Source organism: Charadrius vociferus, unplaced genomic scaffold, assembly GCF_000708025.1.
Source record: "Charadrius vociferus isolate BGI_N301 unplaced genomic scaffold, ASM70802v2 scaffold472, whole genome shotgun sequence".
Taxonomy (NCBI): Eukaryota; Metazoa; Chordata; class Aves; order Charadriiformes; family Charadriidae; genus Charadrius; species Charadrius vociferus.
The window spans coordinates 6,850,699-6,869,025 of record NW_009647735.1 but is presented as its reverse complement, the minus strand read 5'-3'; the positions used below and the strand labels follow the sequence as shown (position 1 = coordinate 6,869,025).

The 18,327-nt window shown below is 38.9% G+C and overlaps 1 protein-coding gene across 3 annotated transcripts; it reads right to left on the bottom strand.

The window, feature by feature from the left end:
- Positions 1–8,109: 8,109 nt before the first annotated feature.
- Positions 8,110–17,536, bottom strand: RBMX (RNA binding motif protein, X-linked). 3 transcript variants are annotated; one of them, XM_009881696.1, is made up of 8 exons: positions 17,413–17,536; positions 17,094–17,200; positions 11,398–11,569; positions 10,179–10,295; positions 9,655–9,769; positions 9,410–9,535; positions 9,230–9,333; positions 8,110–8,725 (listed from the first exon to the last, which is right to left on the bottom strand). In XM_009881696.1, the coding sequence occupies exons 1-8, from the start codon at positions 17,519–17,521 to the stop codon at positions 8,418–8,420; spliced, it is 1,158 nt and encodes a 385-aa protein (XP_009879998.1). In that variant the 5' UTR covers positions 17,522–17,536; the 3' UTR covers positions 8,110–8,417. The 3 variants fall into 3 exon arrangements, with proteins under 3 accessions (XP_009879998.1, XP_009879999.1, XP_009880000.1); XM_009881697.1 differs by having other exon boundaries at positions 9,230–9,318; positions 17,413–17,535; XM_009881698.1 differs by having other exon boundaries at positions 9,230–9,318; positions 11,437–11,569; positions 17,413–17,533.
- Between the last annotated feature and the right edge of the window lie 791 nt (positions 17,537–18,327).

The following is an 18,327-nucleotide window of genomic DNA, read 5'->3' as shown; positions in this document are numbered from 1 at the left end:
CAGCTCGCTGGAACCCACATCCGTGATTACATCTTCCTGCCTCTGCCTGCAGAGCTCAACTCTCAAACTACGTCTTTTTTTTTTTTTTTCCTCCTCAGCACAGAAACTCACTAAATCTTAAGAACCAAAAGTACTGTTACTCTACAGCGAGAAACTTTTTTCAAATAATATAGTTTCTAGTGCTCTACTTTAAAGAGAGACAGTGAAAGCAGACCTTGAACTACGCATTTTCAACATTATTGAAAATAGAAGTATTTTATGTGGAAATATTCCACCAAAAAGATCTTACCTAGCGACTTCCTCCTTGTGGCAGCTGGCATCCTATCATCTGGTAAACTTGGCCTTAACTTGTGGCCATTGCCCAAAGAAGTAAGTTTGTCTTTAGTACTATAAATAATGAGGTATTAACAGTATTAAAATTGAACTTCACACTACAGATGATTGGGAGGATCGTCTCGCCAACTTTAAATAAACACTTTTCAATTTTATGTTATTAGAATTGCCTTTTATAGTATTTTCTACTTTCAAGATCTGATTTTAGAAAATAAATTGATCCTGCACTTAACGTAGGAAAAAAAAAAAAATTTCTTCAACTATTTTACAGAAGTGCACATATAATCCAAAATGCATTTTTGGAAGATGATAATCTCTAAAAACAAACATCCTGGATAACTTTTACAAAGTTCATACATTTAAGTCATCCAAAGAACAAAACTTTCCAACTACTTCACTTATCCTATTAAAATGTCCCTTTCCACCAGCGTTTCGGGATCCATTCTGTGAAGACATAGTAGTACCAGTTTTTCACCTTGCTCTGGGACAGCATTATCCATTGCTATTAGCCATATTGATTTAGAAAAGTCCAGTCATCTTGCAAATTTTCTTATCAGATCTAATTGTCCTTTCACCAGAACAAGCGGACAACAAAGCAATTTTCTCGGTTCGCAATACCAAAGTTAATTAGAGCATCGTGGACTGAATCAATAAAATAGGAACAGATCACCCCAGAGACCAGAATTTCTCAGTGACAATATTCTGAGCCAACTCCTAACCCTGGTACTTCACGCAACTGTTTCCAAGACATCAGTGCTCTGAAACTGCTTACACTAGTAACTTAGAGGGTAGGGAGAAATGGAACAGCAAAAGGATGGATTACATACAATAAATACGCAGTTTCGTGTCTCCACTTTCCAGGTCTTACGGCTGGTACTGGGCCCTACATAAGGATCATTTCTACCAGCCACCACTAGGACACTGTAATTGCCTTTTCGGGGTTAGACAGACTTGACCTTTACAAGGACATGGGGATGAGTTCCAGTTCGTGTGGAAATACTACCAACACATAGCTGCAGCCAGTGCCAACGGTAAAGCTGGCAGAAGCTAAATCACAAAACTCACTGCCATCTGGTGAAGTACATCTACAACTACCCATATGTGTGCTAAACATTTCAAATTTATGACTAATTACAAGAACTTTAGAGGGTTTTTTTTTCTTCTCTTTTTCCAGTTCTCATGAGCACTACTATTTTGTAGAAGTGAGTACTTGCAGTCTCCACTTTCGTAGCTTGCTTTTTCCCAATCTGCAGTAGGGCAGACAACTGGTAACGCTCATTCATCTACTGGGGACAATCATTTGTATATGGCAGACATCCACTTCAGTCATCTCATCAGAACATACCAGTTTCTGATGTAAAAAGCAAAAGAAGTATTTCAGCACAATGAAAATTACACTCCACCTGCTTCATTAAACTCAGCGTTACAAACCCAAACATGAAAGAGGACTTCACCCACTCCCCCTTTTAAAGCAAACCTTTTTTTTTGTGTGCAGATAAGCAGGTTTAGTTTCATTATTCTTTCACATGCAGCTGTTGCACCCAAGCAGATGGTAACGGTTGCAACTACAATTAAATGGAAATACCTCCCACATCTTGAACAGTTACCAACTGCTTGAAAGACTGACCTACAGACATGCATATTCAGAAGGCCCCCAAATTTAAGGCTTTTCTGATTAGCCACCTCAAGGCCATCTTCCAGCAGGACCCACCTAAAAATGCTGCAGCTCGTTCACCCACCCCCACAGTAAAATTAACTCTGTGGCAGAAGCCAGGGTACGAAGGTACAGCCACCAAGCAAGGAAGCTGCCGGTCTGGTCTTTGGAAAACTTTGGTTGTTTGCTGACAGGGACAAATCAAATGAATTTATCAGTCACCTCTTGCAGTCAGTCTTCACCCCCAAGTTACAAATACACTTTTATTTGCAGTCCAATTTACATCAGTGACTTTAGTACAGTATTTTTTTAAAAAAAAGGGAGAAAAAAAAAAAGGGGAGGGGGCAGTCTATATCCAAGTAAAGGACTCTGATGGTATATACATCAACAACAGCACAGTAAGAGGAGCAAGTGAAGAATAGCATTCAGGTAACATTCTAGAGTGATAGTTCTCAAAGTCACTCACTTTTATTAACTTGCTCTTTTTTCAGCACAGAGGGAAAACACCTAATACAAAGAGCAACCCTGGAGTGTTTCTCTGTTGCAGAACCTACCGATGCCTTACATTTAAACCAGTGACCTTTCATGATGAAGCTGGAGTCAGTGCATGAGCTACCACAAACATACCCTTAATGTAAGTCATTTAGCATTTTAGGCAGGTATCAATCTTTTTTTCATGTGATAGCTCACGTTGGCATTAGATTTTAGCTAGGATGGTCAGGTTTAGCCTCAACAGCAGTACCCAGATTATAAACTACTGCTTAAAAACAAGTCTCTTAATCTTACAGCATATTATTCTTTCTTGCACGACATGCTGAGACGTCTTTGTAACAATAAACCTCCATTAACAGGTAATACTAGTGATCTTTTCTACCACACAAGTGTTGCCAAGTAACAAGCTTGGTTTTTAATTATAAAAAAAAAACAAAACAAAACCCATAATGCTTTTGTTTAACAGTAAATTTATTGGCCCTGGGAAATACTTCAGTTCTACCCATCTGCTACATACAGGCAGACTTACTCATAGAAACTGCAGTCCGTAACTGAAGCTTTAAGTGATACTTTTATCCCAAAACCCAAAGGTAGTTTTAAATCCCTAGATAACGTATGCATGCTTTTTCTTCTTTACCTACTCATTATAAACTGAGCGTTAGTTTAAATGTTTAAATGAGATCAGTTTATGTCTACCACAGAAGAAGTAAATATAAACTTTATTAGCCATGACTGTTTTCAGTCAATCCAGAGTTTTCTACATGCAATACTGGTGCCTGAAGATTCCTCTCATACATTAGCTCATCAACATATAAGTAAGCTAAAAATGCATCAAAACCAAGGCAAAGTTTTGGAGAAAGCATCTTCTGGCAAGAGATGCAGTGCTCTACAGAGTTTTGCAAGAAGCTAGTACATACAAGAACACTTAATTATTCTGGGGATTTATCACTAATACGGTCTCAATAGATCAACACTCCCTCCTCTCTTCCAGAAGGGCTGGAAGATTATAAAACCGTTAATGTAAGAATACAGTAAAACCTTTCATGGTTCCTTGGTGAAGAATAACTTGTGACAATTTAAGTCTTCTGTATTTTAGAGGACTAAAACTCACTTTTATATAACCTGGCTCTTTTTTTTCAGCATAAATGGAGAGCACCCTATTCCCTATTTAAAGGGCAACCCTGGAGTATTTTTCTGCTGCAGAATCTACCGATGCATGTATGCAGACTGAAAAAAAGGCTCATTCTTGACTCTTGGAAGATGTTAGCTATGTCAGACTTCCACCTGAGATTTTTTTTATTATCCAAGAGATCTGTAGTGCTACTTTCAAAGGCCAATTCCTAAGTGGTAACACGACCCTCTAAAACAAGTAGTGGGTAAGACCACACTCAAAAGCCAAGCTTTATCAGTTGCATTTTGTTATCCTTCGATTTTCCAACGCATATCCACTGCTGCACTGCCTTCTTCATCACCATAACTGAAAAAAGGAAATGCAAGTTAGTACGCTCTCAGAAACCAAGAGACAAAAACCTAAACCATCTTTGATTGTTTCTACATACACAGTGCATACATTTGGATTATATTCAATTTGCCCCAACAGTATGAAAATACATCAATAGCTAACTACAATAATCAAAACAACCTGAGGACTACTTGTGTTAATGCACACTTCTTGTACAACACTGCCTCCAGAGCAAGTACTAAGTAAAGCCTCTCTAATTTCTGTACATTATGTCCCTCCAGACTCTTCCCTACCACAAAACCCCACTACCTCTTCACCATCTCAGCATGATACTCAGGAATCCTATAATGAACCGGTATACACACTGGTACTAATCTATAAATAATGATGTGCTATAAATTACATAGAACTTGTGAAAAAGTAAAGTTGAACGGCTTGCTTAATTAATACAATTACAACCTTATTTTTTGCAAAGTTAGTATTGCCTCTCCTGCCACGTAGTCAGTTAAGTTCTATTTATTACTCCCTGAACTAACATTCACACCACAGCTGTTAAGAGTTTAGAAATATTTGTAAGCCATAGAGGAGGCTGAGAAAGTGTGCTTTTATCTTTTAATATCTTTTTTTAATTACAACATGGCCCACTACCACCAGTATGTGACAAAAGGCATCAAGTGAATTGAGAACAAAAGAGCGCTTAATTTTTCCAAAAGAGAAGCTTTTTCACCTGCTAGGAGTAATTAACCTTCAGCTTCCCAGCTAATAGAGAACTGAAGCCAACACGGCACATATAAATAAGTCGAAAACATTCTGACACGACCTATATGACGATTTGGCGAAGCCTTTTAAGGTCGCCTAGGATGCTGCACATTAAAGACAGTATTCCATCTCTATTAGAGGATTCATGGTCTGTATCAGCTTTAATCTATAAACATAAAAATGACTCCTGCTAATTTTTTGCAGGTTGGTGGGGGAGCAAGAGAGAAGAGCTTACTTTTAGACATATTTCCCTAATCCACTTCGGTGCCGTACTACTGACATCACTACCGTGATTTTTGAATGAAAAAAGGTGTGTTTTTTTAATCTTTAAGATGACACTTGTTGTTTAAACAGGGTCCTTTCTGGTAGGATTTGTGATTTGAATATTTCAACAGTCACACTCAAGAGGAACACAACGATAAAGAAAGTAGCACTTTTCTTGTTGGTTGAAATTTTATGAAGTGACACAAAAATAAACAGTTGATCAGATAGCAGCTTTTATTTTATTTAACTTTATGCTTCCTTTGACTTGGAAGAGAAAATACCCATGATGCTTCTGTATTTGATCTGAAATACAACCGGTACCCTGAAATAAAAATGTATGTTTTCTTCTTTATCACAGTAACAGTAGCAATTTGTCAGATGTATTTACAAAATATTACCAGCATATTCTGACAAAAGCATTGCGCCAGTATTTAGTTGCTGTTGCTGAGACTCTTTTAGAGTAACTGTAAGCCAACTGAGATTACAAACATCAGAGAGTATGCCCCAGAACTTGTCCTTCATGCAAAACGGAACTTCCCTGAAATCAGTGACCACGTGTCAGATGAACAGCACTGTACCAACTACAGCTTTTTGTTTTCACCGAAGCTGGTTCTTAAAAGCAGTATTCGAAACTAACAGCAAAATATGTTCTTAAATTTACAGAGTACTTTGAAAACTAATTTAAAAATTACATAAAAGTACACACACTCCTTACATAAATACTTCCCTTGGAAAAGGGATTTGTCTTTATCCTTCACTCTAGACTAAATTCTAACAGATTTTGCACACATTAAAAGTTATTTCCCCCCCCCCCCTTTTTTTTTTAAATAACAATTATTTAGTAGAAGTTTTCCAAAAAGCTGTGTTAGCATGATAGCCACTACCACTTTTTCCCTGGGGAGTTATCAGAGAAAGAGACAGTCACTCTTCCACATGAAGTCTGAAAACAGTTGCTCCTACATACACTTGAAAAATTATTTTAATAGAGTAGGCTTCAGAATCATGAAACACACCTGACCTACAAAGTTTTAAACCCTTCTGGAGATGCATGAAGTCTGTGATTTAATCCAAGGACCTCTGCAGGGATTAATTACTAATTGAAGATTATATATAATCTGTATAATCACTGTATATAATATATATATAATCTGTATAATCACTAAATTCCATGTTCTGGACATTTAACAAGACTGATTAAATGCCTGTACTGACATTTATTATACCAATACAGATTTTTATGCTCTGGTCTTATGAAGACTCCTAGACTAAGTACTCTCTACAGCACGATTAAAAGTGCTTTTGTAATCATATTTTCTGTTCAATCATACCCAAATTAGACAAATTTCTGCACATGAAAAGTCTCTTAGTGTCATTCCTAACTTTGTAGGCTTAAAAAGCCTATTTAAACCTCTTCCCCCCAAAACTCAGACAGGAAGTTCAAAATATCATTTGGCCACCACGTATGTCCGTACAGATCTATAAAGAGAACCCCCAGAAATCTTCCTTCCAGCTATTACATGAGTATAACATTTACCTTGTGTATTGGTACAGGCGCCACGCATCTCTGCAATCAACAGATGAACCAGCATTACTTCAGTGGTTATCTTCTAGAAGTTATCACCCTGCAATCAAGAGAAGATACAACAAATTGAGAAAAGTGCATTTTACAACACAAGTCAACCTATAGTGCTTCCCCCCATTTCAAAAAAGTCACAAGCTTGAGTTTGCAGATTATTCTGTTGCAAGTTTTACTACTTCTCTTTTAAGTGGTGGAGGATTCACTGGCTTGAAATGGACTGGAATGGCTCAGTGACAGGTTGCATGGCTTATGGATTCTCATTCCTTTTCAATGGTGCACTGCCATGTGAAATCCATAAGTTGAACGACAAAATTTACTGAGGACTAAACAGTAGTACAAAGCTTTTGGGTTTGTGGTTTTTTTTTTTAGTTGGTCTTCATGTCTACTATATTCAAGAGCATCTTTTGAACTTCATGGCTTTACCTGAGTCATAACAACTTGCCACAGGTTCTGCCACACTAGATCTCCCTGTAACGCAGTATCAAACTAAACAGAGTCAGGCATCCAACTAAACGTCAAGTTTGCAATGGCTTGCTTCAAACTCCCAATTGCCGAGCTGGTTATTTGTCAATCTAAACCAATTCCTGATTTCATAAGGCTTTAATTTTATTAAAATATAGGATATGCAGCCTCTTTAAGCATCTTCACTGAAAGACACTGGGCACAAAATACCCCCTCCCAACCCTACTTCACAATATTCTGTCTACAGTGAGCTGCATTATGTCTTTAGTTTCAAAATTGGTGCCATAAATTGCTTTTATCCAAGAAGAAATGTTGAATTTGGAGAACTTCTAATGTATTGAAGTAATTCCTTTTTTTTTTTTTTTAAATCTAGACAGCACTTCCATTGCCATGACGTGCAGCTTGTCTTACTGTACTAGCAGAAGGTAACTTGGTTCAATTTTGACTTAGACTGAAAAACTAGTTTGCTTTGCTTACCATCTTTGCTGTTTCACAGGCATTTGATGCTTTAAATCAGCTGTGGAATGCTGAAAGATTCACTTGTTTTTATGAAGCCATAAGCCTTTGAGAAGTTGGAGAGAAAGACTTCTTTGCTTATCTTATTTTCTCCTTTGGAATCAAAGATGTTCCTTTAAAAGTGAAACACTACAGAGTTGCAAAAATTTGAAACAGTATGAGTAAGCATCGTTTTGCAGCTTCTTTGATGGAATTGGTCAACTTTTTTTTTTTATTTTTACAGTGTTCTGTAGCTGACTTACATGTACATGATTTATTTGAAGGAGAGATCTTTTCAAACTCCCCATTAATCAGTAGAAGGCAGAAAATAGTATTATCCACTTGCTTTTTCAGGTTAAGTGAATGATATCCTCTATTTTTCTTTACCCCAGGATCAGAAGGCATTTTGTACTGGGAACACTGTGACTTCAAATTCTAGGCAAAACTGTGTGGAATATCCCCACCACCCTCCAAATCACAAGCAATATTTTGTTTAAGAATGAGATGCTGAACATGTAGAACAATCCATCTCCATGTTAGATGGTTGGATGTTGTGTGGAAGATCTTAAGAACTGCTTGTTCCATTCATGAGGAAAATCAGATGGGAAGTGTGGCATTTCAGGGAAACTTTACTTTGAAATTACAACACTAGTACACAGCTCAAGTTTTATACATTTAACATCTGCTTTCTGAAAGAAATGTTAACAATTTTGAAATGAAATTAAACATTGGTTTAACTTTTCCTCACAAAAGCATAAAAGTCATGGAGGGGAAAACTTAACAGGCAACAATAAAAAAAAAAAGGTAAAAACAACTTTTCCTTTTAGTAGTCCTCTGGTAGTAAAGATAGAACAGCTTCCACTTTTTTTTTTTTTTTGAGAAGTAATCTGTCTTGGTCCAAAAGTTTAAGAGTGTTTTTAGTATCTGCTTCTGCCTCCACCTCTATCGGATCTGCTTCCGCCACGGCCACCACCTCTGGGTGCTCCGCGGCTTGAACTACTGTAAGAATCACGAGGAGGTGGATAGCCCCTTTCCATGGATGGGGGAAGACCCCTGTCTTGTCTTCCAACACGATCACGGCCACTTGAGTAGACATCACTTCTGCTGCTTGAGTAACTTTCTCGGCTTCCATATCCATCTCGTGTGCTGCCGTAATCATCATATCGACTGCTTCCACCATAAGATGGCGGGGGCCCTCGTGCAGGTGGAGCACTACGTGAGTTACCTGCAGGGTCAATGGTCAGGCAATATGGCAACACCATAAGTTATATATAACAATTTCAACCTGAATTTACAGAATTGCTGTATTTAAATGTTTACTGCTACTCTTTTGCATGTATTGAGATGTTCTTAATATAATCTGCCACGTTAATGGTATTTAAAGTAGGGACTGCATATCAGGCAGTGAGTGGATTTAAAGACTCAGAAGGAATGAAGACGGTGTTTATTCAGGCAGGCTCTGTAACTGGGTATTGCAGAACAGCTTGTTATTTTAGAGAAGAAACTCAGCCATATTTTCCAGAGATAGTTGCAATTCTGAACTGTAGACTTTGCTTCTTTAGCTTATAGCTTATTTAACAAGATGATCAAATGATAACCAACAACTGCACTTCCACTGTAGGGGGAAAAAGAGAGTGCCACTTCCCCCTAAAACACGAGCAACCTAGTAAAAGTCAGTTTTAATGACATCTGTACAGATTACTACATGATCCTCAAAATGGATTCTTACCATAACTCTCATATGAATCTCTGTAGGAGCCGCCACTTGGATGATCCGAGTAGTCCCGGTCACGTCCACCACCGTATCCATCACGATCACTATAGGAGGAAAGACTACTAAGACTTAGTACAAATCAGTAAGATCACAGAAACAATAGAATGACAGGGAGAAAAATCCAACAGTAGGTACCTATATCCCCTAGAGGGGTATTCGTCACGTGAACTGGAATGGCCATAATCACGATACGCGTAGTCTCGTGGAGGTGGTGCATAGTCTCGTGTATCCCTGGAACTGGGATAATCTCTGCTTGAATAACTACAAAAACAAGAATTGAGACATTAGCTGTAAGTCACACCTCCAAAAAGGACAGGGATCAAAATCCCTTCCACAAACCAAAAAAAGCAAAGCCAAACTAAATTAGTGAAAGAGTTTACCCGTCTTTAGTGCTATAACCATCATCTCTTGGAGACATATAGACATCTCTTCGCGATGGCATTGGTTCTCTGCGTGGAGGACCACCGTAACTGTCTCTTCCACGAGACACAGGAGCTTAAGAAAACAGTCCGAATTTTTTAATTTAATTCACATTTAGACACACAGAAGACTCACAGCAAATAAGCATTAGCAGACTGTTTAAAGCAATTTAAAAGTATCTCTGTAGCCTACATTTGCAACACTTTACATTTCTGCTTATGCAGTTTTAAAGCAGCACTATGAGGAACATACTCAAATGACACCAAATTATTCCAAACAGCTACAAAATTCATAGAATCATAGAACGGTTTAGGTTGGAAAGGACCTTGAAGATCATTGAGTTCCAATCCCCTATTGTTAACAGGAGAACAATACACTACCCCACTGCAGATTTAAGTTGGAATCAAGGATTTGCAACAGTTTCTGAAGAAAGACTAAGGTGCTACAGCTGACTAAGCAACAAAATAATTCTGAAAGTCCTTACCTCTTCCTCCCATACTACTGCTACGCACTGGTCCCGAAGGAGCAGATCTTTTAGGTGGAGGGCCTCCACTTCGTGGAGGTGGACCTCTCTTCATGGGAAGTGGCCCTCGAGAAGACCCTAGAAGGATAAGCCATGAACCAACTTGTTATTTCTGTGGTATTCACCTGTATGCCCCTAAAGCCTGAACTGTAACATCCTAAGCACTGTTATTACCACTATATGATCAACAGCAAACCTCTAAAATTAGACCTCAAAGCCTTCTCTTGTGTTTTGGCCACTACTAGATGCTACTGGCAGAAACGAGAGCCCACCAACTTAATTTTTCCACAGCCTAAATTCCTGCCAAGAACTCTTTCAGAACTTATCCAAAAGCCACTGGGTGTGACACAAGGGAGAATGACAGCTGGTATCTGTAATCAGTCAAAGCTAAGGTGCTCAACAAGTTACTGTTCTCAGAAGACAAGAGCCACCTGGGAGAATGTACCAGAGAAGATCCTACATAGAGAGGGAACAGAGGCACTACAGAGTCTGTAGAACCTACTACACAGACTCTTCAAGACAGGAGTTTTCACTCTCTCCAGGGATTTTTTTCTGCGTTACAGCTTTTACTTTTTAGCCTCAGGTGCTGCTTGCTTTTTCTTTTAAGAAACAGTTTTGTTTTGATACTGAAAAGTCTCTGAATAAATAGCTGTATCTTAAGTTAAATCCAGTATCAAGTAATGTACTATCCTTCCACTTCAGAAAGCTTCAACTCAACCCACTACTGTTTTCTAACAACAAACAAGGCTTAGCTTCCCTAGCTCGCTCTATGATCTGGAAGGATCAGTCCTAAAATTTAGGAAGTTCAGGCCTCTTGCTAGTAAGAATGAAAGGCAGTTCCCTTTCCCTGGTGGAAGAGAATCGCTTTTTCAACTTGAATACCAGAAAGCTTCCTTCCTCATGTGCAGGGCAGGAGTTTTGCTTTTCTTTCATAGCCAAAAGTCAAGTGGAGTGTTAGTTGTAGAAGGGAATCTTCGTATTTGAAAGCCTTTTCTTAAGGTGTACTTGCCTAATCAAAAATGTGACTAAACTGCCGAGACCGTATTTCACCATTTTAAAAAAGAACAAGGAGTGCACTATTCGGCTGTTTGACTTTTTTTTCCAGTAGGATTATTGTCATCTTCCAATGGGATTGTCTTGTATGTTGTCCAAGTATATAATGAGAGAGGTAAATACATACCCAAGTGACTCCCTCTTGAAGGTGGTCCTCTCGCGCCACTTCCGCCTCTTCCACCTCTAAGGCCCCTGGGAGGACCTCTGCTTCGTGGAGGGGGTGGTGGCCCACGCCTACCACCACTTTCAAAGGATGGCTTGGTTGCTTGTTCCACTTTAATTGCTTTCCCATCTAATGACTAAAGAAGAAGCTGCTTTACTTACTGCTCAGTCACGTTTGTATTTCTTAAATTAAGCCCCTCTTGCTTCACTATTATAGGGCTTCCATTTTATAAAGTTAGAGCAACTCTAGAACTGATTTCAGTCTTCAGTATTAGTCCCCACGTACTCAGCAGCATGTTGGGCCTAATTTCTACAATACTTCATTCTTGTGGTATTGATGAAAAAAAAAAAATAGAGCAGCATCAGAAAGGACTTTCAGTGAAAACACAAGTGTCCAATGATTACGGCAGCCCCATGTCATTTATTCTGTAAGTGAAACACGATTTATGATCTCCAATTTACTTTCAATTGCCACCGACTTTTGTACCAAACTAGGACTGCACCAGTAGTTACAGGATTAAGCTGAAGATATCTTAGCTTCAGTTGGGATTTCTGGCAATGGGGAGGCCGTTTAGCACATTTTCTTGATGTCCTGATAAAACGGTGATCACTGAAGTATTTAGCAGTAATTTCAGCATCTACAAAGCGGACCGAGTATGATAATTCAACCCTCTTTTCTACTGTTTCAAGCTGGGGTTTCAAAAAAGGTGCCCGTTACCATTTACTCTATTACTTGCTTTTCCAGGGTGCAGGTGCTTTGGGGTTGTTTTTTTGTTTGTTTGTTTAGGGGGGTTGTGGAGAAAATAAGTGGAAGTTTTGGAATATAGACCTGCAATAACAGGAACTCTGCAGACAATTATTATACCTGCAACATGAGCAGGTGGCAAGACATATTGAGTAAGTCACCCTAATTAATCAAATTTCTGTATAATCTTTCAGACACCACACATTTGGCAATTGTAGCAGAGCCAAGCTCATAAGCTCTACTGAAGTCAGGTTACTGCACATATACCCTGGCAAACATGGTTTATTTGCCTTTTTTAGCAGTTAAATGTTTAACTCTGCTATGACAACTAATGACTTATACAGGCAAGAAGTGTTGTTTATTGCACTTCTTTGCTGCAATCAATGAACAAGAACATGACTGCTAGTAATTTCTTACTCTGAATTGCTGATAGTTGTTTCCAGAAGTACTGAAATCTTTTTTGTTCTCCACTGAAATATAGCCCTCTCTGAAATCATCCACTTTAGTAGCTCATGTATTCTGCCACCGTATGTAGTTGTAGCTACTGTCTGAAAAAACTTGTGTATATTCACAGGTCCAACTTGACCCATTGTGAGGAAGAAAAGTTAAGAAATACTAGCAAAATCATATTGGTCTTGGCTTTGCCTTAATAAAAATATTTTACTTATGGAAGGTTTCTCAAAAAGCCTTTTGGCATGACAAGCTGAAACATTCCAGGTGCAAACATTAGTACATCTCATCACCAGAACTTCTCAGTTTGTATCAATGATTTTGCTATCATCATTCATCTGTCTCAGTCGTCCTTCTCAAAATAGGAACAGCAGGCTTGAAGCCTTAAGCTTTACCATCATGACCACTGCTGTCCTCAATTTCATGGCAGATTCCCAACAGCTTATTTGAAGTTTGGAAACGAAATACCATCCGCTTCTGCTAGCACAGGTTCTGAAAACCTGCATGCTACACCCAAGCTCTTTCCTTTTTTTGTGTAGGAGGTAGTTTTCCTTATAATTTCTCCTCCTATTTCCTTCTGCCTTGCACTTATGCATCTTACCTGGGCAAAAGATAGGTTTCTTTTCAAACCGCTTTATGCAAGCAGTCTTAAAAAGCTATGCCCAAGGTCCAAAAAGACCTTTCATTAGATCCAAGATTATTTTTTTGTTAACGAGAAGATATTTGTCAAGGTTTGTCAGATTTTGAAGTGGGAGGAAAACTTCATTTTATAGGATCTTAGGTCAAAGAAGAAAGGTCTTATCTCACTGAACAGATAAAATTCACACAAGCCATCTCAGAGCAAGGAAATTTTTTTTCAATGAGCCCAAAGCACCAGCTGTCAACATCAACACTCAGTAGTTGGTGTTTATAACCTTGATTCAGAGTGTTGCAGTTGCATTTTTAGTATGATGTGGCCACCATAAAGTGGAATCACCTTGGTGCTAAAAAGCAGGAGTGTCATTTAAGATAAGTCATTTACAGATAATAGATTGGCTATCATAAAAATGCCTATATGTGGAATGAACAATCTATACAGCTTTGTAAGGTGAACCAAGGAACCTTAACCAGAGTCTGAGAACTGTCTTGCAAACCGTTCCACATTCTGACAGAGAAGATGAATGAAATTCACAAAGTTTTGGTAGTGGGGCAGAAATCAAGCCTGAAGAAACTGTTATAGAAACTTGCATGAAACTGCAACCTAACATTGCATAGGGCTTTCCTCTCCAATGGATCATTTCACTGCTGATGCTGCAATGACTCCACCATTACTGCATGTTCCTTGATGGCACACCAAGTGAGCTTCCTTTCACCAAATATATTCAAGAACTGAAGATCATTTCTTAACAGGATGAGCTTCTACACATTGTGTCACTTCTTCACCAAAAGAACTGGAAACACTTGCTGTTGATTAGAGGAAGACAATCTTCTGTAGTGCTGAGTACAGTTTAGACTGTTGTTTGGATTGTTGTATTTGCTTCCAATCTCTTAACATGGTCCAGCTGGCTTGGCAAGTCTGCACTGGAATGAAATCCTTGGCTTGTCCCAGATGTTTCCTCTAAGGTCATGTTCTCCTTTCATTATCCATTTTGTCCTCAGGACTTAAAACCAAAAGATCACGAGAACAGCCTACTGCACAGAACATCCACTATGCACTTGAAGTGTTCACACTTGTGTCCAGATAAGCATGTGCATTTCATGACATCAGGATGTAGACTTGTAACTACCATGCAATTAAGGTTCTTCTTAAAGAAGGCTAATAATTGACTGTGATAAAGTATCTGTAATATTTCTTCAGTGCTGCTCAGACATACTAGCATTGATCCAATTCTGCAGAGAAAGTAACTTAAGTGAAAAATCTCCACCCCCGCTCCAAAATCATTATCTCCTGACCTCTTTCTGCAGGACGGAAATTAATCTTCAACAAGCACGCTTAGACTAGTCTATGCTTGTCCCATTTTAGAATAAAACATAATTAACCCTCTTCCTTCCCCCCACCCAAAAAGGAGCAAAACACTGGATATACACTTTTCATGAACATTTGCAAAGCAAAAAAACAAATCCAAATTTACTCTTGCAGATTTTAAGTCAGCCTCTTCTACTGGCTGCAACTTTGAATTCCTTTGGAATGACAGAATGAGCAACACACTGGCAATGCCAAACTCTCCCCCTTGGCCAGACAGGTCAACTAACTCCTTACAGACTGCTTGAACTGTTGTCTGCACAGTGCTTCTGCTGCTGCTTTTTAAGTGCCTGAAATTCTCATGAGGGCTCCAACCCATCATTTCCAAATGGACAGAAAAATTCCAAGTTCCAATTTATTACAATGATTTCTTCCAACAGCATGCCTCAAACATTGCTCCTCCTCAGATCTAGAGTGCAGAGTCTTTGTGAGGTACAGGTAGTACTGATTGTCCAGAAGGCTTTCTGAAGATGAGGACGAGAGACTACCTCATGAACATCTTCAACATTTTTCATATCCGTGGTCAAACCAAGCTAGACCAGTACTGAACTGGAACTACATACAGCAGCACCTAAGTTTTATGTTGAAAAGGTCATTCTAGGCCAAATCCTGAGTGAGTCTTTTCACACAGTATTTGCTGTTCAAATGTGAGAAAGCAGATGAAGGCATTTTTAGATTTGTAGTGTCGAAGACAGAAACCATGAGAGCAATGATCCACAGGCAGTACGTTCTAGCATTTCTTGACAGTGATGCAGATGGTGCATTCCAGAACACGTAGACATCACCTCAGCCACAGTCAATCTCATTTAGCTACTTTACTAAGCATTACTTTGCTGCACGTTTCCAGTGTAACCAAACACATGCCACAACATTCAAGAATTAGAACAGTTGGTGATTATTTCCAGAGGGATTTTCATTTGAAAGCTGCACTCCACAAACACTTAGGATTAGTGACTGAATTCCTTTCAGTCTGACTATTAGCTGCTGGTGCTTGATGTTACCTTAGGTGAAAGTTCAGTGTAATGACTACTTCAGAGGAAATCAGTGTCTAAGAACTGCAGTAAACAAGTCTTCAGAACTGTAGCAAACTACACAACAGAGAAATAAATTCAATAGAAGAGGCACCTTTAAGGATTTTTAGGGTGGTACAGAAAGGACATTATCTGACTTGACATTCTCTGCCTTGACAAAAACCTACTAACTTGTTTAAAAAGGAAGCAAGTCTCCAAAGAAAGTAACACTAATTGTCATGATGTTTGTCCTGAAGCACCCAGAAACTAAGTACATGCAGCAGAAAACCTGCTATAACACAAAACGAGCAAGTTCTACTATTTGTGTTCACTGTGAACACTACAGCAAGCTCATTTTCTTATTCCTAAAGTGCAAATATTCGTTATGCTTTACTAACTGCCATGACTAGCATTTTTCTTGCACTTCAATGTCTTATACTAAGAAGACAAACAGCTAACAAAATTCCACATTAATCAGAATCAGTAGAGGCTTCTTCACCTTACATGAATAGCATCTCAGAGACACTGCTTAGACAAAGGCCAACGCAGCACGACCTTAACACAACCATTCAGATTATGCATGAAGTGACCAGAGCAGAATTCAGGTTAACTAAGAAGATGGCTTTCACTGCCTAAGGAGACAGCACCTCTATGAAGATAAGCAGCTGTTGATGATTAAGTTGCAAACTTGCATCTAGCTTCTCAAACACGTGCTGGAACAGACACAACACAATAGCCTACAATCTTTTCACAAACTATCTCAGTATTTTATCTCAGAACTTTTGCTCCAAATTCTCAGGTTTTTGTTTTTAAAGACATTACATATGCATTAAATTTGTATTTTCTCCTAAACTCGTATCATTGCATTGAAGGGTGTAAATGAGCAAATTCAATTACTGGGTAACTGCAAAGCTATTTCACATTAACCGGCAAGATGCTGCTCATACATGCCAAGTAGAGGAATGATGCAACTCACAAACGTACGAGGATATCTACAGATTACCAGACAGCGCATCAATGCGCCAGCACAGTAGGGAAGTCACATGAAACCCATGTTAAGGGAAACATTAATAGTTTTCAGGTAAGTTACTTCCCTTAAGTGTAATTTACATAGTACTGCATTCAAATATGATAAAACAAAAACATAGGAGACAGGCAAGAATGAAGACCTGACTACTAGAAAGCCCCCCATCACTAATTAAAAAACCACACCAAAAGAAAAGAGCATTTCACTGACTGACAGCCGGACTTCACTTTCTACCATCAAATACAGACTCATGAGAAAGTGATGCCAGCTTCATGGACATAGAGACATTTTGTCAAATTTAAACTTATGACGTGTCTCTGGGACCTTTAAACTCATCGCCTTTCCAACTTTTATTACTAGTTTATTTACCCCAACGATCAATATTGCTGATCAGTAACAGTTACATATAATTGGTCTTAATTCCTACCTTTCCATTCATATCTCTGGCAGCATCTTTTGCATCTGCTGGACTCTCAAATGTGACAAATGCAAATCCTCTGGACTTGTTGGTTTCACGATCTTTCATCAAAAGGACTGCAGAAATAAAGCCATGTTACCCTTTCCTGTAATTAGGCAGTAACACTTAACCTTTATTTAACCTTTTAAGCTCAGAACTTCTTAGAGGACATGAAAGCACCATCATTTCAGATGATCAATGCCAAAAAAGTCATCACAGCTATGTTGTTGCTTTTTATTTTTTAGTATCTTAAGCATCTTAAAATAGCAAGTTTTTTTTTTCTTTTTACCTTCCACAATGCGTCCATATTTGCCGAATACAGCCTCAAGGGCTTTTTCATTAGTCTCTGTGTTCAGGCCCCCAATGAATAGTTTCCCAGGACGGTCGGCTTCAACCATTTTGATTCCGCAAATGACCTATTAAAAGCATAAGGTTGTTACTAACATCAGACTGCAGAGACTTCCATACCACCTCATGGAATATAAATGAGTTCTCTCCTCAAAAATACAAGCGCATTTTCTTGAGCAAGCTGTCATATAAGACATACGAGGTACAAAGAACATAAAAAAAAATAAAGTTTTTAGACTGAAGCAACTAGAAGTAGTACTGCCTTCGGTTACTTTGTATAATATGGTCTATTTCAAATGGATCAACTGTAAAAACTGGAACAAAGCACTGATAAGAACTCTTAAGATCAAGTAGTACTGGAAGTCTTTCAGGGTTACTGTCTTGTTGCTCTCGATGGCAATCCTAGCACTCCCTCCGTCTAAATCCTGACAAGTTGTTTCAAGAAATTTACTTAATATGTCAAAATAATGCCAAAATATTAACTTTAAAGCCAGCTTAAGCCAGTATTCTAAATTAAGCAATTCTCTAAACTATTTAAAGTACACCAACACTACACCAGAGTCCTGGCCCACACAACGTCTCAGCCTGAACCAATAACCAGACCATCACTGCAGTTCTACACAGCAAGGCCACTGCTAAGGCGGGGGGGAAAAAGACTAGAGAATGAAAAAAAAAAAAAGGACCAAACACAAAGACAAAGCAAAACCTCGAAATGCCTGGCAAAACGCCTGGCGCCTGTGGACAAGCGTTCCCCGCATGCCTCCCTCCAGCCCAATGGCGGGAAAGCCCGCAGCAGCGTGCAGGGCGGGCCTGCGCAGCTCCACCGGCACACCACAGGCGAGCCGGGACAAAGCCG

Bases quoted from the DNA above. Each gene is read 5' to 3' on its own strand.
- RBMX (XM_009881696.1), bottom strand. From the start codon at position 17,521: ATGGTTGAAGCCGACCGTCCTGGGAAACTATTCATTGGGGGCCTGAAC. The intron at 9,770-10,178 runs GTAAGGACTTTC...TGTTTTCTTAAG, and splicing joins CAGTAGTATGGGAGGAAGAG to CTCCTGTGTCTCGTGGAAGA. The intron at 9,536-9,654 runs GTAAACTCTTTC...TTGTTTTTGTAG, and splicing joins GGTTATAGCACTAAAGACGG to TTATTCAAGCAGAGATTATC.